Genomic DNA, 26,978 nt, shown 5'->3' with positions numbered 1-26,978 from the left:
ATTCTAGGTTTTACTCAAACTGTACATTCATTCATTTCCCACAAATTCTTGCATAAGCTTTTATGCCTTAAAACCTTTTCTATATATTTTTTTCTGGGCTTTGTTGCCTTTTGTATTCTAGCTCCTACCTTCATTTCTTTTTGTCTGAAATGCCTTAAAGCAAATGACAATCTTGCTGCAGCAGAGATTCCTGAATGTCTTGTGGCTGGGCCACTAAAAGCAGTGATTTAGTCAACTTACATTGTGTTCCTAAATTATTGCAATTTACTAACCTGGCATTTTTGTTAACCTGAGCTGTTTGAGGGTTTTATTCAAGTATTTAGTGCTGCTGCAGGGCTACTTGACCATTGATGATGGGAGTTCTGCTCTCTAATAGTTAATTTCCATGACTCCTATTCCCTTTTGTGTTTCAAAGCAGAGAGCATGATATAATCTTGGTGATAGGGAAATCTAATGTTTAGAGAAAGGAATACAGCATGCATCTCAAGTACATATTGAGTTGTACTTTGGGAATAAGGTGCCTTGTCCCATGAGGGACAGTTTACTAGTATCCAGTTAATTAAAAGTCTATAGAAGTGGCCTTCTATCTCAAACAAAATCATTCTGTACACATCAACATCTGTAAGCAAAGAGCAATTCTATAAACTAGCAAGCATTGTGGTGTAAAAGGGAGGAGGATGGCCCCATTTAGTTGATAGAACACACAGCATTAATATTGACTCATGTCACCTGATACTGGTAACTTTTTATTTCTATTATAGGATTGAGCCACACCAAACTTCTGTCACTTTGATTTAAAATTTTTTAAATTTATTTATTTATTCAGTTTTTATAGAAAATACAGTTATGCAGTTAGTGCCAAATGCTTGAATTATGTCAGTACCGTTTCTCGTTTCACATATTTGTCCAGGTCATCTATCAAAATTACAAGGTCAGGGATTCACAATAACTTCCATGGGCAGCCCAACAATTCTGTGGATCCCAATTTTCTCTTTTGTTTTCTAGGAGCCAGAAGACGAAGTGTTTCTTGCCATAGCTAAAGCCATGGAGGAAGTGGTGGAGGATAATATTGACTGCTACTGGCTTGTCAGTAGTTTTGTGAATCAGTTAAACAACAAATACAAAGATTCATTACCACAGCTGGTAAGTATTGTTTGTGAAAAGAGACACTGGGTGGAGGGGGGGCGGGGATGTGACTTGGTATGCACTGAACATCTTGGGAGCTACGTCTACGAACTAGCAAGGGACTGGAAGTCAGTAGACCTGGTTCTATTCTGCCACTAGCTACTATAAAATAACAATATAAGCCTCCAGTTGTGCTTTGTAAATTCCCTGAAACTTTGTGATGTAAGAAATTGGTCTTGTTTGCTAAAACGTGTTTCAATTGCATTTCGAATTTTTAGACTTTTAAGTTAAACAAAAATGAGCACAGATATGATTTAGCTGTTGTATCTGTAACCCGCTGCTGCAGATAGCCAGAGCTGTGAGCCGCTGGGTTACCCTCTTCCTCAGCAAGAGTGAGTTTTGCTGGTGACTAGACTGCGTCTCAGCTCTCTGCCACACCAGCCCAGTCTTCCTCATCAGCTAGGTCCTCAAGGCTTTCCTGGCCCAGACCTTGCCTAGCAGGTAACAGTCACCCCTAAGCTCCTCAGAGATGTTTCTCTGCAATGCGCAGCCCTTACTACTCTGCATTCATAGAAGATACTAAGTTTGTCACTCTGTTAAAAGAGTCAGTACATCACAGGTTTATTAATCTAACTGGAGTAAATACACCCGTCTTTTCAAACAGCACTGAGTTGGTTTATCGTAAAAGTAAAACAAGTTTATTAATAGAAAAACATGGATTAAGTGATACCATGTAGAAGAGATAAAGGAAGAAATGGTTACAAGCAAATACAAGTGAAAACACACATCAAAAAATCTAAAATTTAATCTAGCAAGATATAATCTTTGTTCAAGATGGTTTCTCTCACCCCGAGATTCCTTGCCAAGACCTATCACAGAAACCAAATTGCTTGGTTTCTTTGTCTCCTTAAGATGAAGGAGCCCCACAGTATCTCTCTGTTCCCTATATCCCCAAAGAGATGTTTTTGTCTTACAAATCAGAAAGACCTCCTGGGTATTCAGTCTCCTGTGTCTTTGAGGTGCAGGAGTCATGTTAATTCTCTGTCCCTTAAGTTCAGGCTCAAGATAACCCCCACTGGCTTAGCAGCTTTGTTTTTGGCTAATGTGTAAATCAAGGTAACCCCACATTCCTTTGTCTGATAGACCTGTTTGTCACCTTTACCTAGGCTAAACAGTCTTTGCCTTAAGGATTGTCTACATTTAAAATGCTGCAGCACTTTAGTGTAGACATTACCTACACTGATGGAAGGTGTTCTCCCATTGTTATAGGTAATCCACTTTCCCCGAGAGGCAGTAGCTAGGTCGATGGAACCATGTTGCTCAGTGGTGTGGATTTTTCACACCTTTGACAGACCTAATTAAACTGACCTAGTTTTCTAGTGTAGACCAGCTCTTAAACATGTTCTAGTACAGTAACTCCTCACTTAACATCCTCCCACTTAATGTTGTTTTGAAGTTACATCACTGCACTGTTAGGGAACATGCTTTTTTAAAATTGTGTAATGCTCCCTTATAACGTTGTTTGGCTGTCTGTCTGTCCACTGCTTGTAGGATTCTGTGGAAGAGCAGAGACTTTACAAGGAAGCACTGCACAAGTTCCTCTTCTCCGACTCCTCTTCTTCCCTCCCAGCACTTCAGTTTAGGATTTTCTGGGAGGGAGGGAGGGAGTGGGGAAGTGCTGTGTTTCTGCTCCTCTCTCTTCCTCCCAGAAAGTCAAACAGCTGGGAAGAAGTGGGAGGAGCGGGGATGAGGCATGCTCCAGGGAGGAGGTGGAGTGGGGGGTGAGAAGAGGTGGGCCTGGAGTGGAGCGGGGATGGGAAAAGGTAGGCATCCCCCAGCAAAGTTGGCGCCTGTTCTTCTGGGGGGAAGCTGCCACTGCTGCTGCACAAGGTGCTTCCTAGTCTCCTTGCCTGCGATGGGCTATGCCTGTGTGGGGTAAGCCAGTGGCATTTCCCAGCCACAGTACAGTACTATACTGTACAGTATATAATGCCTTTTGTCTTCCCAAAAAAATTTTCTTGAAACCTAACCCCTGCATTTACATTAAATCTTATGGGAAAATTGGATTCATTTCACTTAAAGTTGTATTTTTCAGGAACATAACTACAATGTTAAGTAGTTACTGTACAGTGTTAAGTACAGTTACTGTAATATACAGAGGGAATTCATAACTTTGCATATAAGATTAACACATGCATTTTATAATAATGTTAGTAATCAACATGTTTTTAGCTTTCATATGATACTTCATAAGGCATATTTTGTACAAATGTTATTGCAGTGGTGTGTAGGGTGTAAACACAGGGGTGCCTAGGGTCACAGTATCCAAGCTCTACTTGAATTCCTACAACTGCAGTCACTTTTAAAATTTGTTTTGATTTAAACAAAATCTGTCACAAGCCTAATTACACTGACAATTCTGTACTTCGTATCAGACCACTTGTAGACCTGTTTAAATTGTTCTGTCTCTACCACTGCGTATCACATATCCTTCATTAGCTGATACTCAGGTAACAGTTGCTGGTGCTGGTTTTGAACTGAGAACAGGTTATTTTGTTTTAGGAAAACTATACTTTTTGAATCAAATTGCAATAAAATGTCAGTTTAGTAGGTTGAGTTTTTTTGTGAGTGGACATTTAAAGCAGGTAATGTTGAATTTCTGCAGAATTTCTTTGGTGAAGGCAACTTGAAGAAATATTTTTTTAGGTTTACTAGCATTTATAAGAAATCTATTGCTTTATCTAGACCTTTCTAATTTGTCAAATAACATTACGGTAGGAAACCTGTTCATAAACAATGTCCAATCCTGCACAATTGAAGTCAGAGTGGAAGCTCAAACCCTTAATTTAGATACATGTTTCTGTTATAAAATATTGTTTTGTAAACCCACCATCTGTTCCTGGAGTTAATACACTCAACTACATCAATTGCCATAATTATTAGTGTTTGCATGCCTGAAGGGGGGTTTTCACAAGTGTTCCCATTAGCAAGAAAGGGGGCTATAGATCCTTCACTCTCAGATTTTTTTCAATAGTTTATGTATTCTACCAAAAATAGGAGTTTTGGAATACAGCCACAGGAAAATCTTTGTCCTTTGACAACTGTAAAAGTAGTCATTTGTCCAGCTGTCAGAAAATAGTGAAACTTTTGTGTTTTTTATATTGAAAGATTGGAATTATAAATGCATAATGATTTTTAAATTCACTCTTTTTTTAAAACCCCCCACCATTATATACTATTCTGCTGGCCTTTCTAAAAACACTTCTGACAGGCTTTTTTTAAACAGCAAACAATGCTTTTAATAAGTTGCATAGTGATTTGCTCTGAGGCATGATTTCTCCTGTTTTGCTGCATTGTGTGTTGGTTTTGTGATGTGCTCAAATGGAGCTAAGTTTGTGATGAACTAAACTCAGTTTTACTTGTGATGGTAGCAGCAATTAAGTTCTGGTCCCCAAATGGTGAAAGTTTTTAGTGCAGGTATAATCCTCTGCACCACCTGAAATTCTGACTCCTTACTACACAAAGGAACAAATGCTACAGTATTTAGAAGCCCTCATAATGGTAGGTGATTTTTTTTAGGAACAGGGAACAGAAGTTGATGTAGCAAATATGCTATCAGCCAAATTGCAGAGTTCAATAACCCTTGCCGTAGGGAATGTGATCTTGTAGTACATTATCTAATATTAATATTTTAGCATTTGCTTTTTACATGTGTTTAATTTTGAGACACTTCTCTTAAAGTGAGAATCAACTCAGAGTTCCATTTGATGTGAGGTATTTAAAACTCTCCTTTCCCTGTTCTTTCTACAGCCAAAAGTTCTTGAACAGTATTTGAATGTTGAAGATAACAGACTTCTGGCACATCTGAAGGCATGTTCTGCAGTGAGCAAACTTCCTTACGATCTTTGGTTTAAGAAGTGTTTTGCAGGCTGTTTACCTGAATCCAGTTTACAGAGGCAAGTGTGTGTGTGTTTAGGAATTTCAGCTTTGTATAGCTGCTAGTACAAGATAACTTCTCTTATTTCATCATCCAGAATATGAACTAGATTTGAGGAAAAGTGATTTTAAAGTAGCACTGATTTAGGAATCATAACAAAATTTGATGTGACTCCTCTTATTACAAATATAAGATCTTTTTAAAAGTGTGGATTTTTTTTGGTATTTAAAAAAGATGAGGTTAAAATGTAAGCATTTTGGCTACATGTGCTAACATCACTTTCAGCTTCTTAGTGTTTAAAACCCCAAATCCCTATTTTGTGCCTTTTGCTATATGTCACCTGAATTTTCAGATGTTTTAGTTGCAGTTACTGTTTTACTAAGTGAATGTTTACTCTTGATTATCATTGAATTTTAAAATATAGTGGGAGAGTTTGTTTACAAATATAGCACTTGATCTGTTAAGCATGACGGAGTTCATGAAAATAAAGCATACTCTGGGCTAGTCTACACTACATAGGCTTTGCCAATACAGCTATATTAGTATAGTTATACCAGCAGAGTCCCTAGTGGAGATACCAGCTTGAAGGATCGGAGCCTGTTTATCACTGTAGTAGCTAAGTGTTTTTTTAAATATTTACTTTAAAATGCTTAAGTCACTCATGGTAGGGGGCATTCTTGTTCTGTCAAGAAACAAAAGACAAACCTAAAAACATGAGCCAAACCTATTTATTTTAATACCATTGTTTCCTCTTCATTTCACTCTGAGAATTAATTCTTCTTCAAGTGCTTGCTCATATCTTTTCTATGTTAGGTGTGTCTGTGCCCAAGTGTACAGATGCTGGACATTTTTTCCTTAGTGGTATCAGTAGGGCTGACTCTGGTGCCCACTGGAGCCTCGCACTCAAGCGCTGGTATATGGGATGCCACCAGCCGCGCACCCTCTCAGTCCCTTCTTACCGCCTGTGTCAGTTGCAGGAATGCTTCTTGTGATTGCAAGTTCCCTTGTGGTTTTCTTGGACTGTTTTAGACATTTCTCTTGTAAATAGTTAAAACAGTTGTTTAGTTAGAGTCCTAACTAGGACATTGTTCCAGGGGATGGGGCATGCCTCGGTCCCTGGGCTTTAAGCCACGTGCTGCCTGTCACAAACCTAGGGCAGCGAGTGACCCGCACATGAGCTGCCTTAAGTGCTTCAGTGAGGCTTGTCAAAGAGAAGTGCAGGATCTGCAGGGGCTTCAGGCTGTGCCCTCTCAAGGACAGAGACATTTGGCAGAAAGCCCTACTGATGGAAGCCGCCCTCCACCCAACTTCAGAGCTGTCCCATTCTGATTTGGTTCTGAGCACGCCTGCCTTGGTGTGGAGAGTGCTCCACTGACACCATGCCCTTCCTGGCACCATTCCCTTCACCTGTGCCTAAGAAGAGGCACAAGAATCAATGGGCTGTCGGGGGCGCTCTCCAGTACCACGGATAGTCAGGTGGCTAGGGACCTGATGTCTCTCCCAGTGCTGCCTACACCTCGAGACCCAGGCCTGACTCTAGGGAATCCTTGAAGGTGGCCTTCAACCCGGTGCCAATCACCATCGCAGCAGTGGTTGCCCGCTGAACTATGGGCCGCAGCGCCATTCGCCGGCTTCCTGGTCTCAGTCATCATCCATCCGCCAGCCCCCTCTTCCCCCCCCGCCCCCGATCTCCAGCACTGTGTTGAGTGTGTCTAGCACTGAGGCACTGGCCCTGCACCACCACTCCCCAGTGTGACACCGCTCTCTAGCTCACTGCCATAGCCTTCAGCAAGTGGCAGCAACAGCTCCTCCTTGATCTCCGAGGGTCCTCCTTGGGGTCCGAGAGCAAACCCAGCTCTCCTCCGAGACAGCCATGACATCATTCTTACAGGCTGGATTTCACTGCAGGTCTGTCATTGGGGCCATGGCCATTGGTTTGGTGGCTGGCCCAGTGGCACTGTTGGAACCCCTGAAGGAGGTTCCCTCCCATGCTGGGACCATATTCCCAGCAGACATCCTTGGTTGTTTCTGAAGGACGGACCCTTGTTCTGATGTGACTGATTCAACTCAGTACTGGATCCTGGTACTGAAACCCAGCAGTTCCAGTGCAGTCAGTACTGGCAGTGGATGGAGATCCAGCCACACCAGCAGTGACAGCTGCCTCCTTGTGGAACCAAAGTGGAACCAGACTGCTGGCACTAAACATTAAAAAGGTTGTAGAGCAGTTTTTAAACTAGGAGATGGGGAAAGCCGACTGCTGCAGAGGAGCATGTGGATCGGACACAGACTTCTCCTAGGGGAGAGTCTAATGATAGAGAATCTCCAGGTTATAGTCAGGAGCAGAGGATGGAAGAGGATAATGTAAGGGCCAGATCAGATGATAAACAGGTTTCACATCTAAAAAAGGGGGGGAAATTCTTGACAACAATTTTTTTTCTTTTCCCAGGGAAAAGGCAGACAAAATAAAACCGGGACAAGTTTTTAAAGGGCTTGTACACAAATGCATAGCAAGTATAAATAATAAGAGGATGAACTAGAGTGCCTGTGATAAAGGGGACATGATATAATAGAGCATCACAGAAACCTGGTGGACTGAGGGCAATCAGTGGGCCAATTCTCTCCCGGCGCTACTATATCGCGAAAGGACGCAGTCTGCAGGGTCGAGCTGGAGTGCGCATATCGATGTGAAGCTAGCAACAATTAGATTCCTCACTATGAGATAATCAATTAATTGTCCACATGTTCCATACGGATCCTCTATGGATAGAAATTTCATGACTTCTATAAAAAATTACATTAGGGATCTATTGCTCTCACTGACACAGGACTTAGTAATAGTGATGATGAAATGCTAAGGGAAATTAGAGAGGCTATCACAGATTTAAAACCCAATAATGTGGGTTTCCTACTATCCCGAGATTGACTGGAACTTTTCACTTCAGGATGATTATGCAGAGAAAATTTCTCGATACTTTAACATGAGCTTCATGGAGCAGCGGTACAGGGAACCACAGGCAACTCTAGATTTAAGCCTGAATTGGAGTGCAGGACGCTGGTCCAACAGGTAACAAGCAGAACCACTTGGAAATAGTGACCATAATACAATAGCAGTCAACATCCCATTGTATGGGCAAACATCTAACGCACCAACACTGTGGCATTTAATTTCAAAAGGGCGGAACATATGCAAAAATGAGGCGGTCGTTAGTTAAACAGAAGTGAAAAGGTAACAGTGACAAAGGAAATCCTGCAAGTCTGTGGGCACTTATTTAAAACACATAATAGAGGCCCAACATTTCAATGTATACCCAAATTAAGAAACACAGTAAAAGAACTAAAAACGAGCCACCGATGGCTGTTAACAACCATTGTAAGAAGCAGTGAAGTAAAAAGACTTCCTTAAAAAGTGGAGAGTCAAATCCATAGTGAGGCAAATAGAAAGGGCATAAACACTGCCAAATTAAGTGCGAAAGCAGTATAATAAGAAAAGCCAAAGAGAGTTTGAAGAACGGCTAGGCCAAAAACTTCCCAAAGGTGTAAACAGCAAAATGTTTTTTTTAAGTACATCAAGAAGCAGAAAGCTGCCCTAAACACGAAGTGGGGGCCCACTTGACGCATTGAGATACAAAGGAACGCTTAAAATGATAAAGTAATGCGGAGAACTAAATCGGATTCTTTGCTTCAGTCTCATGGCTGAGGACTGTTAAGGGAACGATTACCCAAAACCTGAGCTGGCATTTGTACGGTGATAAATCTGAGGAACTGGCGACCAGATTTAAAGTGTCACTTAAGAGAGGTTGGATTAATTGATTAAACTCAACAATAAACAAGTCCCGGATCACGATGGCAATTCACCCAAGAAGTGCCTGAAAGAATTCCAAATGTGAAGTTGCGGAACTGTTAACTAGGATTTGTAAAACTGTCCTTAAAATCGGCTGCTGTACCCAATGACTGGAAGATAGCTAAGTAACTGCAATATTTAAAAAAGGGCTCATAGCAGGGTGATCCCGGCAGTTACAAGACCCGGTAAGTCTAACCGTCAGTTACTGGCAAAACCTCTAGTCGAAACAATAGGTTAAGAATAAAATTGTCAGACACATAGAAAACATAAACTGCTGAGCCAGTAGCCAACATGGTTTCTGCAGAAGACTTCATGTCATTACGAATCTATATAGAGTTCTTTGAAGTGGTCCAACATGTGGACAAGGGGGATCACGATGGAATAGTGTACTTAGATTTCCAGAAAGCCTATTGACAGGTCCCTCACCAAAGGCTGTTACGTAAATAAAGCTGTCATGATAAAAGGGGAGGTCCTTCATCGGATTAAGACTGGCTAAAGACAGGAACAAAGGAAGAAATTAATGGTAAATTCTCGAGAATGGAGAGGGGTTACTAATCGGCTATTCCCCAAAGGGTCCGTTCTAGACCAACATCCTATCTAATCTTATTCATAAAATGATGTGGCAGAAAGGTAAAGAGTTGAGGTTGGCGAGTTGGCAGACTGGATACCAACTGCTCAAGTAGTTAGGGACCAAAGCAGACTGTGAAAGAACTTCAAAAGATCTCACAAAGCTACGTGAATTGGGCAAAACAAAATGGCAACATGAAATCGTATTGTGGATTAAATGTAAAGTTAATGCACATGGAAAAAATAACCCAACTAGACCAACTAATATGATGGGGCTAATTTAGCTACACGAAGTCAGGAAAAAAAACTCTTGGAGTCATGTGGACAGTTCTCTGAAGATGACCATGTAGCTTGCAGAGTGGTCAAAAAAGCAAACAGGATGTTAGGAATCATTAAAAAGGGGATAGAAACATAAGACTGAAACTATATTATTGCCCTTATATATATCCATGGTACGCCACATCTCGAATACTGTAGTACAGTGATGGTCTCCTTCGCCTCAAAAAATATACTGGCACTAGAAAAGGTTAGAAACAGAGGGCAACTAAAATGATTAGGGGTTTGAAAATCCCATGAGGAAAGATAAAAGAGCTAGGACTCTCACTTGGAAAGAGGAGACTAAGGGGAATGATGATAGAGGGTATTAAAAATCAGAGATGTATGGAGAAAGTCGGATAAGCAAAATTATTTACCTATTCCCATAATACAAGACTAGCAGCGTTACCAAAGAAATTAAATAGGCAGCAGTGTTAAAGAAATAAAGAAGCTTTTCACGCAGTGCACAAATACAACTTGGTGGAACTCCTTACCTGAGGAAGTGTGAGCTAGGACTAATTAACTAGCCTTTAAAAGAGAACTGGATGAATTCATGGTGGTTAAGTCCATAAATGGCTATTAGCCAGGATGGGTAAGGAATGTCCCTAGCCTCTGTTTGTGAGAGGATGGAGATGGATGGCAGGAGAGAGATCACTTGATCATTGCATGTTAGGTTCACTCCCCCTGGGGCACCTGGCATTGGCCACTGTCGGTAGACAGATACTGGGCTAGATGGACCTTTGGGTCTGACCCGGTACGGCTGTTCTTATGTTCTTATTATGTTCGTCTTCCTCTGATCCTTCGCGGGACCTGCCAACCTGTTGCCACCAGACGATTTTAGGGCCTACCAGGAACTCCTCAAATGAGTTGCCTTGAACTTGGGGTTGGAGGTGGGGGAGATCGAGGAGCCTACCAACGGTCTCTTTGACATTCTGCCTGCGGTGGCTGTCTCCAAGGTGGCTCCACCAGTGCATGATGGAGTTCTGAAGCTCGTCAAAGCACTGTGGCAAACTCCATCTTTTGTGCCGCCAACATCTAAAAGGGCAGAGAAAAAGTACCATGTCCCTTCCCAGGGCTTTGAGTACATGTATTCACACTCATCCCCAGGGTCACTGGTGGTCTCAGCCACAAATGAACAGGACAGATGGGCAATCTAGCACAACCACTAAAAATAAAGACACTAAGAAACTGGATCTTTTCTGTAGGAAAGTGTATTCTACTGCCAGCCCATAGCTGCATATCGCCAACCAGCAAGCTTTGCTGGCGCGATACGAATAGAATATATGGGATTCGATGGCCAAATTCAAAGACTCACTGCCCCAAGAGTCAAGGCAGGAATTCTTGGCCATCATGGAAGAGGGGAAAGCAGCGGCCAGGACCTCCCTTCAGGCGGCATTGGATGTGGCCGATGGCATCAGTGGTTTCTATGCGGCACAGTTCATGGCTGCAGTCCTCAGGGTTCTCTCACAAGGTGCAGCAATCCATCCAGGACTCCCCTTTGCGAGCAATGCTCTGTTTTCGGAGCAGACAGACACCAGACTGCATGGCCTGAACGACTTCAGGGCTACCCAATGCTCCCTGAGGCTGTATACACTGCTGGTCTTGAGAAGACACTTCTAGCCACCACCCAGGCTCTCAGGTCCACCTCAGCAGGGACTCTAGAGGAGAAAAGACAGAGGCTTCAAATGGCACCAGTCCGCCCCATTGTCCTCGACCCCCCAGTTGGGTCCTGCATCCACTCTGATGGGCTGAGACAGGCATTTTGAGGGTGTGCCCGAGGATGGCATACCGGAGTTACCTCAGGATTCCCCTCCCCCTTTATTTCTGGACTGTTTGTCCCCCTGTCTTACTGCATGGGCCCAGACTATCTTGAACGGTTGAGTGTTCAATATAATAACAGCTGGTTACACAAGTTTTCTTCCACTCTTCCTCCTCACCCCCTTTCCCTGTCCCTCTTCAGGGACCCTTCTCACGGGCAGCTTCTCATCTAGGAGGTGGAATCCCTCCTACATGTAGGGGCCATGGAGGATGTTCCTCAAGAGCTGAGAGGGAAGGGTTTCTACTCCTGGTATTTCCTAATCCTGAAGAGCAATGGAGGGGGGCCTAAGGCCCATCTTAAACCTGTGCTGCCTCAACAAATATGTCAAGAAGTGAAGTTCTGCATAGCTTGTCCTCTCTCAATCCAGGAGACTGGTACGCCGCCCTCGACTTGAAGGACACCTATTTCCATATTTCTATTTTCTGTAGACACAGGAGATTCCTCTGATTTGAGGTAGGCTAGCACCATTGTCAGTTCACGGCTCTGCCCTTTGTCTGCTCTGAGGGTTTTTATGAAGTGCATGACTGTGATGGCAGCTTACCTGAGGTGTCATGGCATGCAGATCTTACCCATACCTTGATGACTGGCTTATCAGAGGCATGTCTCAAGCCCAGATCCAGCATAGCCTTGACTTGATACGAGCCACCTGTCAGGTGCTGGGCCTGCTTATAAAGGAACAGAAATCAACTCTGACCCTAAGCCAGAGAATAAAGTTCATAGGCACAGTGCTTGACTCTACCAAGGCCAAAGCCTACCTACTGGAGACCTGATTTCGAGCTATGTCAGAGCTCATCGCAAGCATCAGAGTCCATCCACTCATGACTGCTTGGGTTTGCCTCAGGCTACTAGGCCACATGGCAGCATGTACTTGCGTAGTCTGGCATATGCAGCTGTGCCTCAGACCCCCTGCAGATGTGGTTGGGGTTGGTCTGTGCTGCTGGCAGACACCATTTGGACTCAGTGGTCACAGTTCTGTCAAATATACTGTCCTCCCTGATTTGGACAGACCCGCGATTGGTGTTGGCAGGAGTTTCCTTTGTGGCCCTGCTTGGTTTGGTGATGTTGGTCTCTGATGCCTTGGATCTGGGGCTGGGGGGAGCAACCTGAGTATGCAGGGCCTCTGATCTCAGGAGGATTACTCCCTCTATATAAATATCAGGGAGCTCAGGGTGGTACACTTGACTTGCCAGGTGTTCCTACACTACCTAAAGAGCAGAAGAGTGAAGATCTTAATGGACGATACATCAATAAGCAAGGTGGAGCCCACTTCTCTACCATGTGTCAAGGGGTCTCCGTATGTGGGACTTGTGTGGAGCATGCCATTCATCTCAAGGCATGTCATCTTCTGGGAGCCCAAAATTTGCTGGATGATCTCCTCAGCAGGTCCTTCTCTTCTCGCCACGAGTGTTCACTCCATCCAGAGGTGGTCAGTGTAATCTTCCAGAGGTGGGGAACTCCCTGAGTGGACATACTTGTGTCCAGGCAGAACAGGAAATGTCAGCAGTTTTGCTCGATACACTCTCTGTTGGATGCCTCTCTGCTCAGTGCAAGTCCAACACCTTCTGTTGAATAGCAGGAAGCCTTTTACCAGGGCAACCTACCTAGCCAAGTGGAAACACTTAACATGTTTGGCCTTGGGCCAGAGTCCATCCTCCTCCCGGTCTTCGCTTCAATCCATTTTAGAGTACCTGCTCCATCTCAAGCACCAAAGCCTGGTAATTTTGTCGATCATGGTGTACTTGGCAGCTATCTCAGCCTTCCATCCTCCAATCTAGGGCAGATCAGTCTTCTCCCATGAAATGACGATCAGGTTCCTGAAGGGGTTGGAGAGAGACTACCTCCAGATTCACAACCCAATCCCTCCATGGGACTTAAATCTGGTGCTCTCTTGGTCACAGGTCTTGCCTCCCCTCGCTTCCCCCACTTTCGAGCTACTAGCCTCCTGCTCCCTGCTACTGTTCTTGTGGAAGGTTGCTTTCTTGGTAGGGGTCACTTCAGCCTGGTGGGTCTCTGAGATAAAAGCACTGACATCAGAATTCCCTTACGCAGTGTTCTGTAAGGACAAATTCCAGCTCCATCCCCACCTGGTTGTCTTACCAAAGATATCATAGTTCCATTATAATCAGGACATCTTCCTACTGGTGGTCTTCCCAAAGCCTGGCAAGACTAATGAGGAGCATCGGTTGCACTCTTTGGATGTTAGACGGGCCTTAGCCTTCTACATCAAGAGAACTAAACCCTTCCGTAAGCTGACTCAGCTTTTTGTTGCAGTGGCAGACAGGATGAAGGGCCGGCCAGTTTCCTCTCAGAGGATCTTGTTGTGGATAACTGCCTGCATCAAGTTCTGCTATGAACAAGCAGGGCACAAACTGCCCATTCCATCAGAACGCAGGCTTCTTCAGGAGCGTTCCTCGCACAGGTACCAATTCAAGATATCTGCAGAGCTGCTACCTGGTCTTCAGTCCGTGCCCTTGCGTCCCATTACGCCATCACTCAGCAGGCCCAGGACAATGCCAGCTTCGGCAGAGTGGTGTTGCAGGCCACATGTCTGTAAACTCCGAGCCCACCTCCAGGGGTACTGCCTGTGAGTCAACTAACGTGGAAACCACATGAGCAAGGATAAAAAACAGTTACCTGTCTTTCATAACTGTTGTTCTTGGAGATGTGTTGCTCATGTCCATTCCATAACACGCCCCCCTTCCCCAGTGTCGGAGTTAACGGCAAGAAGGAACTGAGAGGGTGCAGGGCTGGTGGCATCCCATGTACCAGGGGTCGGCAACCTCTGGCACGTGGCTCACCAGGGTAAGCACCCTGGTGGGCCGAGCCAGTTTGTTTACCTGCCGCGTCGGCAGGTTCGGCTGATCGCGGCTCACACTGGCCGCGGTTCTCCGTCCCAGGCCAATGGCAGCAGCGGAAAATGCCACAGGCTGAGGGATGTGCTGGCCTCGGCTTCCCACCGCCCCTATTGGCCTTGGACAATGAACCATGGCCAGTGGGAGCCGCAATCAGCTGAACCTGCCGACGTGGCAGGTAAACAAACTGACTTGGCCCACCAGGGTGCTTACCCTGGCAAGCCGTGTACCAGAGGTTGCTGACCCCTGCCACATACTGACATATGAGCACAGGGCTCCATGGGGCACCAGACCTGGCCCTACGGATACCACAAAGGGAAAAATCTCCAGCAGCCGTGCATGTGGGTGTGTACACACCTAACATGGAAACGACATGAGCAACACCTCTTGAAGAGCAACAGTTATGAAAGGTAGGTAACCGTTTTTTATGCTTAAATGTGTATTTATGCTGGATACAAGAAGGAGATAAGTGCATATTTGTACAGACTTCATAGTAATGAATGAAGTATTGTCAATTTTTAGAAAAAAATAAAAAACTATTTCAGGACAGTTACTGAAAGTCCTGGTAATGAACTGAGACAAGGCAGAATAAGAATTTACTTTCAGTAAAGGACTGCACTTGATGAGGAATCTAAGAAGTTGCCCTGAGAACCTTCTAGCATTTTATTCTTTTTACACAGACTTGTAATGTGTGCCTTGTTTATAGAAAAGTGTAGATGTGGAATAGTTCTTTGCATTCTTTCAAAGAACAACGCACAAATAAATAAAACTTGATGTGCATAGGATTTTCCATTGTTTCAGCTTCATATTCTTATTTCATGTTGTGTTTTTTTGTTGTTGTTGTTGTTTTTTACCTTATAATTGTCAGTGTGTTTCTGTGCAGTGAAGGAACAGTAGGAGAGCCCTTCTGTGGCTAATTTAACACCTATTACATTTCTAAGGATGTTAGTCTCTCTCAAAAAATCCCACCAGCCGATCGTAATGAGTAGAGCATTTGCTTTAACTTTCAATGACAGTGAGTAGGACTTTCTGAAGTCATTTCCACATCAATGTACTAATAAATTAACTGTCACAAGTTTTCTGAAGCCATAAACCGTGAAAGTATGTCTGATCCTAAAAGTTAGGATAAAAACACTTGAACTAATAAAATGTAATGTGTAAAAACCATGTAAGAAAATACCTAATTACAAAAATAAATAAACAAACAAACCCAGTGGCCTTTTTTCTATAATTTTCTACTGCTGCTACTACTGCAGCTCGGTTGGTGGTAGCACTAGCATAGACGAGGCACTGACAACTGCTAGTCTATTTATCATCATGTCATACACTCACATTCCCATTGTTTTAAATTAACTGAGCTGCGTGGGCAGTAACAATAGCTGGAAGTTACGGAGAGAGGGCAAGAGGAGACACGGCTAGTTAGTGCTAACATTGGCCAGGTCTACGCTACATACCTCTGGTGTTATAACTGTCTCTCTCGGGGTTTGAAAAATCCACACCCCTGAGCAATGTAGTTATACTGAACTTAACCCCCCCCCCCCCATGTAATCCGCCTCTTGAGGAGGTAGATTAACTATGCTGATGGGAGAGCTCTCTCCTATTGGTGTAGGAGTATCTTCACTTCAGCGCTACATTGGTGCGGCTGTGCTGATGCACCATTTTAAGTGTAGCCCTGCTTTTGTCTCCACTCCTTTCCTTAATAAAGATTCTCCTGGGTGGTCTGAACTGGGGATTAGTTAACTAATTGTAGTTGTTTTAATATGAGCATTAAAATGAAGTGACTGAAATGCTTGTTTGGGAACAGGTTGAGTATCAATGGAAATGTTTTGAGTTTTTTAAAAACCTGTGCTGTTACCAATTAAATCTGGCAGCAGAATCATGAAAGAAGGCTGGATGTGTCACAGCAGCTTAGTTTTAATACATGTTGGAAAGACTCTTGCCCTGATCTCTTTAGGATTATAATTATTTGTGCAGTCACTACAAGTTATATTTCTAGTGTCTGGGAAGTAAACGGTGTCTGGGGCATTATCATTTGGCTTGTGCCTTTTTTCTTCTTGACTTGTGATATATAAAGTAGGCCTGAGGGTTTTATGGTTTTTTAGACATTCACATCCTGCGTAGATTTTACAGTGATTGGAGAATGAGCACAAATGGTGACATCAAGAGCTATGATAATGAAGGTTGAAGAATTAAGAGAGAGGGATTATTTTTTAATAAGGAGTCATGTAGTAAAACTACTTGCAGCCTTCGGAGATCTACCATTCAGATTCCAGTCTAAAGTTGTCATTCGTACCTCTATAGCTTTGTGCAGCATACTAGGGGGTGGCTGTGAGGAAGAGAGTGGGTTGGAAGGGTCAGAAGATGTTATCTGTGTATAATTATTATTTACAGAAACATAATTGGTGATACCATGTTGATATCAGTTATACTTCTCATACAATAAGATGGAATTTTTGGTCACAGTAGGTATCCTTGTTTAGCTTAGCACTTTATTCCTTCTGAACTTTTAGTTTCAGTTGGTTAACTGTTTGACAAATGTCTTTACAGATATGCTAATTGTATTCCTTTTCTTGGCACCAGCAAAAAAATCTCATTGTCACTGATACTGTTATGACAGTGATCCATGTGTAATAATTAAGCTTACTAGAACAAGATCTGCTTGCTAAATTTTAGCTTATAATCATTTAACAATGCAGAACATCTGTATGTGTTTTATTTCTAATTGGGGTCTTTGTGTAAGGTTGGCAGCAGTAGGGACTACTACTGTACTGTTCTGCCCTTAATCCATCACAGTTAGAGATTTAGTAGAAGTCATTAACTTGTAACATTTGATTTCCTTACTTTGAATACAGATGGTACTGGTACAGTTACTGCATGTATAATTTAGTACGTTGCTCCATTCATGGCAATTATATGAAAAAGAGATTTGTTGCAATGAATAAAAGATTAGAACAGATTAGTATGGTCTGTTGACTTTGTTACTTACTATCTTAGGGTTTGGGACAAAGTTATTAGTGGATCCTGCAAGATTCTTGTTTTTGTTGCTCTGGAGATTTTGTTAACCTTTAAAATGAAGATAATGGCCCTGACTAATGCAGAGAAGATCATACAGTTTCTGGAAAATGTAAGTACTCATCTTAGCTGTGCATTGTTTTTGGTGATATAGCAAATATTTTCAGGTTTAAAACAACAACTTTTTGTCCCTTGTTAATTCAGTTAGGATAAAAAGCATTGCAAAATGAGTTACATGCTATTACCCACAATCCTGAGAACTGGGTAATACTCAGTCTGCCTTATCTCCCTCAGTCTTCGTAACAGCTTGCTTTTCTACATTAAACCCATAATCAGGGCTCAATTTTTGTATGTGTTTTTATTTAATGGTAATATTTTAAATTTTCAGTTTATCATAGTTCTAATAGCAGTTGCAGTCATCACAATGTTACTAACTTTTAGGAGGAAAGGAATCCGTAGGATGGCTGGTCCCAGGGTTTTAGGAACGGCTGATGTAGGCTTTCACCTTTAGAGGCCAAATTGATAATCCATCGGAGGTATTATGGGGAGAACCCACTGTCCTTTAAGTCTCCCCAAATTGTTCTGTTGGGGGGATTTGGGCTCCTCTTCCTCCCCCACACTGAATGAGTGGAGCTTTCCAGACATCCATGGAGGCAAGAGGCTCTCTGCATAGACCATCAATGCTTCAACACTGCCTTGAGCCAACTTGCTAGGACTTGGTGTATCCTGGCATTGGATCCTACCCATGCTCATGTGGTACTGAGAGATTTCTGTGGAAAAGTTAGTGTAGCTTCAAGCTGTGTTAATTTTTTGAAATTCCTTACAAGGTTGATGGCACAATGCTACCTGGCCCTGGCCTACTCCCTCGCCAAAGAGTGCTCACTGTGGAGGTGACTAAAACACTACCCTCCACCTCCATTTATGTGGAAACAATGAGATTGTTTCTCTAAGAGCTGAGTGCCAGTCTGGCCATGCCTGAACACATGGGCTCCATCCAAAGGCAGCTCCTACCTATGCCCAAAATAAATATTTTGATTAGGGACAATTTTTGAAAGGAAAATAAACAGAATGGAGAACAGAAATATTGCTGTGAGTGACTGGATATTTTGTTTTAGGGTCTTTGACTACCTTGTTAAATTTAACACAAACCTTTCTCCTGATCTTTTGTAGATTCCTCAAAATAACACTGATGCAATAGTGAGCAAAGCTATTGATTTGTGGCACAAACATTGTGGGATGCCGGTACATTTGGTATGAGAACGCTGCAGTCCTCATGGTTTGGAAGACCATACCTTCTGATGGTCCTTCCCTAGATTAGTATCTGTAGATGTTAAATTGTTTCACATTTTTTGCTGTAAATATCATGCTGATTAATTTTTAAACTGTTGCAGTAAAAATAAAGACTGAGTTGTGCTATGATGAGCAATAATTTTGGTAATATAGTTACAAAATTCAAATGGGATAGTGCAGTGGCTCTCAACCTTTCCAGATTGCTGTACCCCTTTTAGGAGTCTGATTTGTCTTGTGTACCCCAAGTTTCACCTCACTTAACTACTTGCTTACAAAATCAAACATAAAAATACAAAAGTGTCACAGTGCAGTTACAAAAAATAGTGAAAACCGCTTACTTTCTCCTTTTTACCATTTATTGTAAAATAAATTGATTGGAATATAAATATTGTACTTACATTCCTTGTTTAGTATAGAGAGTAATATGAACAAGTCATTGTATGAATTATTTTAGTTTGTATTGACTTGTCTACTACTTTTTATGTAGCCTGTTGTAAAACTAGGCAAACATGTAGATGGGTTGATATACCCCAGGGGTAGGCATCTCCTTGGTTGGGAACCACTGGGCCAGGGTCCTCTGAATTGTAGCATTAAAGTAAGTTTTTTAGCAGGAGAAGATCTAATACACAGTGCAAGACCAGATTTGCATGCCTTTTTATGCCACACTAAACTGGTTACATTTTGTGTCTATATAAGACAATTAAAGGAAGCTGTCCTTTGGTGGTTTATATATACACACTAGTAAAATAACAGCCTTTTAGTGCCATGGGATTAAAAATGTTAAATCAAGTTCTAAGGGAAAAAAACTTGTTACGGCATTGAATTACATATTAGTAGATAGTGTGTTTTGAACATAGAAGGGAACAGGCTTTAAAATGTTAATGGTTATTAGGTAATACCTCAAATTATGGTTAAGAACAGTGGCAGCAGTGCATTAGACTATGGTAAATAAGCAGCTTGCTAAAAACTGTATAAAATTGTGAATTATTGTGTCTTGTTCTGGAATGCAGAAACAGGTGGATTTTTTTTAAATGGCATTTATAGAGAACTTAACAGAAGAAAGTGATTTTGCTACCACTGCCATCTCCAAGATCCTCCCTTCTAATTCAGGTTAGACACTGAGACAGATCAGTAGCCATGGTTGAAATGCTTTACCAAAATTTGTGTTTAGTGGCTTTAATCTCTTCCAAGCCAAGACCTTTCCTTAGGGGCTCAATACAGTAGAGTGAGGAGTCCCTCATCTCTCCTTCAAGCCAGTGGAAGTTGAAGATTGCATCTTGAGAACCAGACTCTCACTGTATTGCAGGGTAAGGGTGTACAGGTTTGAGCAAGTAATAAAGAGATCTCTCCTATCACATGAGGTGGATTTTAAAAAAAATGAGAGTGTTTAAATAATCCTGTTTAACATAAATTGTTTTTGCTGCGAAGTTTTAATGAAAGTCTGCGTGTAAGCACCTGGAACCAGAGTGAGAGTGCTAAATCAGCTTTTGAGAGTAGTGGCCTCTTTTGCAGCTGTAGAGAATATTTTCTTCACTTCAGTTTATTCAGTTAGTTCATCCAAACTGTTTGGAAGAAGAAAACAAACTTTTCTGCTTTGTTTAGTTCCCAATCTATTAGTAAACTAAATGTGAAAATAGCTCTGAAGGACATGGTAACCAAAACCAAAAATTCAGTTCAATTCTCTAACTGCAAAGTAAAATATTTCCTTTGTGTAGAGTGAGGTGAGGTTTTTTTTGGGGGGAGGCAGGAGGCTTGGTGGGGGCACTGAAACAAATTGTGGTCAACTTCAAATAGATTCAGTCGAGATAAGGAAGGAAATTTGAAAGTGGATTTGTTTCAGCTGTTTCGAACAAAAAAGGGTCAGTTATTTGCTCACTCTATTCCTTGAATCAATTTCAAATGCAAAACATGTTTTGCTAAAACTGCTTTAGCTGCTGGATATTTTTATATATGAAAGCTTTAAAAATAATTTAAAAGTGCCATTTTTGTTTAACTATTTCCATCCAAATAGAGCTTGATACAAGTCACAAATAAGTCATTTGGTGTTTGAGAATCTGAATTAATATGCTCTCTATAGCTTCCTGGTTAGCAAAAAGGCATCAAATTTAGTGTAAATGTAAGTCAGCATGTTAAGGGCTACCAGCCAGCCGGGGTGGGGAAAAGGAAAAAAATCAACCTATTTCTGAAAATGGAGAACAAGAGTAAAAGTGATGGATTTACGTCAGTGTTTCCTGCTTGGTGCTTCAAATAATCCATGTTGCTAAAAAAGGATTTTTGGAACAAGGGTGCAGCTGTGAATATAGAAAAACCTATTCTTAAATACTTAAATGAAATTCAGACATGCTTTAACATTGGCCAGAGACAGCACATCCCCCTTTACTAAATCTCAAAAACCTTCAGCATAAAAAGGGGGTGTACTTTCTCTTGTTACAGCTAAGATCACTAAAGGGGGAAAAAGGGGAAAAATTCTCTCTTCCTTTGCGCAGTTGGCACTTAGTACACACTCTTTTCCCCCCAGTGTTTGTGTGGGTCTTTCCCTCAGCAACAGGGAAGAGCAAGTTACTAACATATGATTATAAAACCATATACATAGTCAAGGGGTCTTGGGCAGGAGTAGTACCTAAAACTCTGGTTCATTAATAAACATTTCAGGTGGGTGTCACCCTACACTAATTTGCTTTTTTATTTTTAAAAGATTCTAACGTGGTTCTTGATGCTGCAATAATGCAGTTGCAAAATTCAAGCCTTAGATTTTCACTGAGTAGTCAGTAGGGTGTGGGATCATTATAGATCGAATACTTCCAACTCCCAAAGAGTGAGAGTTCTCCTGGTACCCTGATCATTGTTCTGGGAGAGAGGCTCAGATCTCTAACCAACCTACTGAAGCCTTAGACGTTCCAGCTGGAGTCATGGAACAGAAAGCCAACAGTAAAGAGTCTTTACCATTGCTTGTCTCTCATGGCTTACTTACACCTTCATAACAAATGAATCCTTTATGTTTAAATGGAATCCAGCAGCATTTTGAGGTATCTCAAGGGCAAAGTACCCCATGGAATGGCTGTAGACCTCCTTCTGTAAAAGATCTATTGGGATGCACCTATTTAGAGCAATTCCTCTGAAATGGAGTCATCAGTGAAAAGATGACTGATTCAGCATTATAGTCTAATAGTAAAAATAGTTAACTGCATAGCTCAGGGATGCATAGAATAAATTTCTAAGCCTTTGGACTGCAGATTACATTTGGAATTTTTTTTAATAGAAAGTGTGTTCTGTGGTGACAAGGAATCAGCAACTGGTAGACTGATTAATCAGAAGTGCCCACTACTGCAGACTACTTTCAGGTTTGCAGACGAATGTTCTTTAACTCACTACTTAACCAAATGCAAACAAAATGCCTTACTAGGACAGGCACATCCCAAAGGGTGCTGTGATGAGCAATACAAACAGATGGTTTTGAACTTCCCTTGTTTACATAAAATTGCTATTGTTAACATTTTAATAAACACTGAATGGATCTTCACACGCTGTCAGGATTCCATTCCAACACCACTGTTTAAAATGTCAGCCAAAAAAATCATTTGCAATCTTAGCCACATCTAGTAAGAGGGAGCAGAACTATTTCTTTTTACTATGTGCATTACTCATGCTCTGGGAGGCTCATTAGTTGATCTTTCTTCAGGCAGGATTGGGCCTAGTTGTGCCAGAAAATAAGTTGGTTCAGCTCATGCACCCTTCCCCACTGTCTGGTTATGAGAGGTTAGTTTATTTTAGAACTGGACTGAAAATTTCAACCCGTGGATTTCATTCAGTCCATTGGTGAGGTGTATGCCTCATGTCAGAAAGTTTAGCAGTAGATCTGAGCTTCCTCACAGGAGGTGGGGATTTCGGTCAGGCCCATTTCTGTTTTATGTATCAACTGTGGACCAGCAGCTCCATAAATATACTAATTTCGCTGTCCACATGTGGCCCTCCATCTGAAATCAATAGATGAGGATCAATTTTCCCCCCCCAGGTGTGCACACAAGTGCCTGGTTCACCTGTTACATTGGGCATAACGTCTCTGAAGTCAGGTCCATTTTCAGCATAATTGTGTCGCTCCCTAAACATTAGGAATAAGATTAAAAACATGCAAGTTTTGCTAGTTTAAAATTCCAACAAAGCAGTGATAAATTTGTTTACGAACTTCAAGCGGCTCTTTGCAGCACATGATCTTAAAAAACTGATTTAACCAACTGTAGGTGGTGATATAATAATATTTGGTCAGTCATTTTATTGTGAAAATAATTTATTATATATTAAATACTGAATTCCCAGCACTGTGGCTTTTTTGGGTAGTGTTGATTGCTAATTTGGTCCCTGAGATCTGACTACGACTGCAACAATGTTTTTTAATTGAAATAAGCTCTGTGTTATGGAGCTATTAGTTAGTGATGCCACAGTTAAAGTGTTGAGCTTTTCACTTTGACTGTTTTTTTTTTTTTTTTTTACACATGAATGAGAGAGTTGTGTCATACTGAATCTTGATGCCTATTGCTCTCTCTATATATAAAATCATGTGAGTGAGAATGCGCAATTAGTTATTGTGACAAAAGAAGGTTCTAAGTGTGTCCACTTTATAAAGTTTCACTGCTGCTGCACCCCAGCTCTGCACACCCAGTGGTGACCTGTGTCCTACGCTGGAAGGCTAATGTCAAATAGTTAGTAATTAATTGTGCCTCAAAGGAGTTATACCCCAAGTCAGCCACTGGAGCTGCTCAGTGCCCTGTGTCACTAGCTGAGCTCAGCACTGAGCCAGGTAAGAAGACTGGAAGATAAAGGGGAGGGGCAAAAAGGAAATGTGGAGACAGAGTGGCAAGCAGGCTTGTCAGAGACTGATGGAGTTGAGCAGGGATGTGGTGAGAGAGCTGAGGGAAATCCCTGCTAATAGCTGGACAGATTGAGACTAGGGCTGTTTGGGGGCTTCACATAGGACAATGGTGTGAAGACAAAAAGGTTGCATCAAAGGGCAGGGTGTGGATTACCATTAGAGGCAAGGGACCATCTCTGCCCTGTCTCACGCCTCCCCCAATTATTTCTCATTACAGTTCACCCCTGCTGGAAATGCACTCCAGCCCAGCTGCACACATCCCAGGGGTGGGGGCGTGTAAATAGACTCACCAGCTATGCCTGTGGGTATGGGTGCTTGGGCTCAAGCACCCATGGACTAAAAATAGGGGGTGCTCAGCACCCACCTGTCCTAGCTTGCTGGCAGGGGTGCTCAGGGGAGGGAAGAGAATAGCATGCTGCGGGAGGAGATCTTGCAGAAGAGGACAGAGCAGGGATGGGACGAGGCAAAGCGAAGGTGGGGCCTTGGGGGCAGAGCAGGGGTGGTGCATGCATCAACAAAAATAAAGGTCAGTGCCCACAGATGTACTTCATCAAATGGGGATATTCAGACACTGAACTACATGTAGATTGGTGCATGGGCTGGAGGAACTAAGCTGGACGTAGAACTTGTTTTTGGCCTAAGTGGGGGTAGGGGGGGTTGAAGGGCCAGTAGCTGGATGGCTACCAGCTCTGTTTGGCTGGCTTGTGCCTCAAGTAGGGCTCTGGATGCGGTTTGCCAGCTGAGGATATTTTGCAGTGGCAGGGTGGTATAGACACCATCTGCTCTATGTTACTCTAAAGTACAGCCCTGGGCTGTGCTTGGCAATGTACTGCTGTCCCACCTAGTTGAAGTACATGGACAGTTGAAAGCAATTTGGAATCCTTTGAACTGAATAGTGCTAAATACATATAAGAACATGTTTGGGCAAAGGAGTAATAGTAGCTTAGAGCAGCTCTAAATTTGGCCCTTAACCCACAGGGGCAAAAAAGGATTTGTTTTGCGATCACAGTTTCTGTCAGCTCCCTGTCGCTGTACAAGACCGCAAAGTCATTTGCTCATAATAATTTAAACTATCCACCTCCACCCCTTGGAAGCTTGAAACTGAAATGTCAGGTGCATTATTTCTCCTCCCTTGGCCAGGCATGAGTCTGGTGCCTGCGTGATTGTGAGTGTAAGACTGGAGGAATGGTTTTTAAAAGGACAACAGAAAGAGCATTGAAGCATCCATTTTGGATGGGGAACCCCTTCCCCCCCGGAAAACAACTCCATGGATCTGCCAAGTGAGTCACACCATCTTGATATGGTCCAGTTGTACCCAAAAGCAGGTCTTCCTCCAGAGGCTTAAAAAGATACCCTGGCTCTAGCTGAGCCCATGTTGCCTGGTGTAGTTCTTACACTGGCAGCATCCAAATGTATGACTCTGGCACTTGAACAAAGACTCCAGCTGCTAAAGACAATGCTAGCCAGCAGTGGATGACACTAATGGGGGGGCAGGGGCAATTCTCAGTTCCATTGGGACTTCATCTTCCCCTGACTGATCATGCTGGCGGCTCTGCCTATCTCCAGCACTCTGGCCCCTCAGCTACCACCATCAGCTAGGACGCCTGATCAATTCAAGCTTCACAATGTGGTGAGAACCCAGCTCTCTCTTTTGGTGTAAACCTCTGACCCTCACTTGTGTGAGCAGTTATAGTTTTCTAAACCTGACTTTTATGATCAAGTTTAAGTTAGATTTAATATTATAACTTTTGTCTATGTCGCTCCCCTCTGGTTGGTACTTGGCAATAAATAACTTTCATAATTAAGTGGTTGCTTTTCTCTCTCTCTCTCCCCCCCCCCCCCGGTTTTTGGGTTTTTTTTTTTTTTTTTTTTTTTTTTTTTTTTTTTTTTACACATGAATGAGAGAGTTGTGTCATACTGAATCTTGATGCCTATTGCTCTCTCTATATATAAAATCATGTGAGTGAGAATGCGCAATTAGTTATTGTGACAAAAGAAGGTTCTAAGTGTGTCCACTTTATAAAGTTTCACTGCTGCTGCACCCCAGCTCTGCACACCCAGTGGTGACCTGTGTCCTACGCTGGAAGGCTAATGTCAAATAGTTAGTAATTAATTGTGCCTCAAAGGAGTTATACCCCAAGTCAGCCACTGGAGCTGCTCAGTGCCCTGTGTCACTAGCTGAGCTCAGCACTGAGCCAGGTAAGAAGACTGGAAGATAAAGGGGAGGGGCAAAAAGGAAATGTGGAGACAGAGTGGCAAGCAGGCTTGTCAGAGACTGATGGAGTTGAGCAGGGATGTGGTGAGAGAGCTGAGGGAAATCCCTGCTAATAGCTGGACAGATTGAGACTAGGGCTGTTTGGGGGCTTCACATAGGACAATGGTGTGAAGACAAAAAGGTTGCATCAAAGGGCAGGGTGTGGATTACCATTAGAGGCAAGGGACCATCTCTGCCCTGTCTCACGCCTCCCCCAATTATTTCTCATTACAGTTCACCCCTGCTGGAAATGCACTCCAGCCCAGCTGCACACATCCCAGGGGTGGGGGCGTGTAAATAGACTCACCAGCTATGCCTGTGGGTATGGGTGCTTGGGCTCAAGCACCCATGGACTAAAAATAGGGGGTGCTCAGCACCCACCTGTCCTAGCTTGCTGGCAGGGGTGCTCAGGGGAGGGAAGAGAATAGCATGCTGCGGGAGGAGATCTTGCAGAAGAGGACAGAGCAGGGATGGGACGAGGCAAAGCGAAGGTGGGGCCTTGGGGGCAGAGCAGGGGTGGTGCATGCATCAACAAAAATAAAGGTCAGTGCCCACAGATGTACTTCATCAAATGGGGATATTCAGACACTGAACTACATGTAGATTGGTGCATGGGCTGGAGGAACTAAGCTGGACGTAGAACTTGTTTTTGGCCTAAGTGGGGGTAGGGGGGGTTGAAGGGCCAGTAGCTGGATGGCTACCAGCTCTGTTTGGCTGGCTTGTGCCTCAAGTAGGGCTCTGGATGCGGTTTGCCAGCTGAGGATATTTTGCAGTGGCAGGGTGGTATAGACACCATCTGCTCTATGTTACTCTAAAGTACAGCCCTGGGCTGTGCTTGGCAATGTACTGCTGTCCCACCTAGTTGAAGTACATGGACAGTTGAAAGCAATTTGGAATCCTTTGAACTGAATAGTGCTAAATACATATAAGAACATGTTTGGGCAAAGGAGTAATAGTAGCTTAGAGCAGCTCTAAATTTGGCCCTTAACCCACAGGGGCAAAAAAGGATTTGTTTTGCGATCACAGTTTCTGTCAGCTCCCTGTCGCTGTACAAGACCGCAAAGTCATTTGCTCATAATAATTTAAACTATCCACCTCC

At 42.8% G+C, this 26,978-nt stretch overlaps 2 protein-coding genes across 9 annotated transcripts in view; one reads left to right on the top strand and one right to left on the bottom strand.

Moving 5' to 3' along the window:
* Positions 1-22,278, top strand: part of TBC1D7 (TBC1 domain family member 7) — a 34,495-nt gene extending 12,217 nt beyond the window's left edge. For all 8 annotated transcript variants that reach the window (XM_032793301.2, XM_032793302.2, XM_032793300.2 and 5 more), the window contains exons 5-8: positions 1,006-1,143; positions 4,936-5,081; positions 17,451-17,580; positions 18,639-22,278. In XM_032793301.2, coding sequence (XP_032649192.1) covers positions 1,006-1,143; positions 4,936-5,081; positions 17,451-17,580; positions 18,639-18,725 — 501 coding nt within the window. In that variant the 3' untranslated portion in view covers positions 18,726-22,278. The remainder of the gene's footprint in view (positions 1-1,005; positions 1,144-4,935; positions 5,082-17,450; positions 17,581-18,638) is intronic.
* PHACTR1 (phosphatase and actin regulator 1) overlaps positions 10,516-26,978 on the bottom strand; it is a 479,385-nt gene continuing 462,922 nt past the window's right edge. Inside the window, exon 17 of the transcript XR_004375470.2 lies at positions 10,516-11,443. The gene's annotated coding sequence lies outside the window, so the exon portion shown is untranslated. The remainder of the gene's footprint in view (positions 11,444-26,978) is intronic.

This window comes from Chelonoidis abingdonii, chromosome 2 (assembly GCF_003597395.2).
Source record: "Chelonoidis abingdonii isolate Lonesome George chromosome 2, CheloAbing_2.0, whole genome shotgun sequence".
In the NCBI taxonomy this organism is placed as follows: domain Eukaryota; kingdom Metazoa; phylum Chordata; order Testudines; family Testudinidae; genus Chelonoidis; species Chelonoidis abingdonii.
Note: the sequence above shows the minus strand (reverse complement) of the source record. Positions and strands in the feature narration are given on the sequence as shown.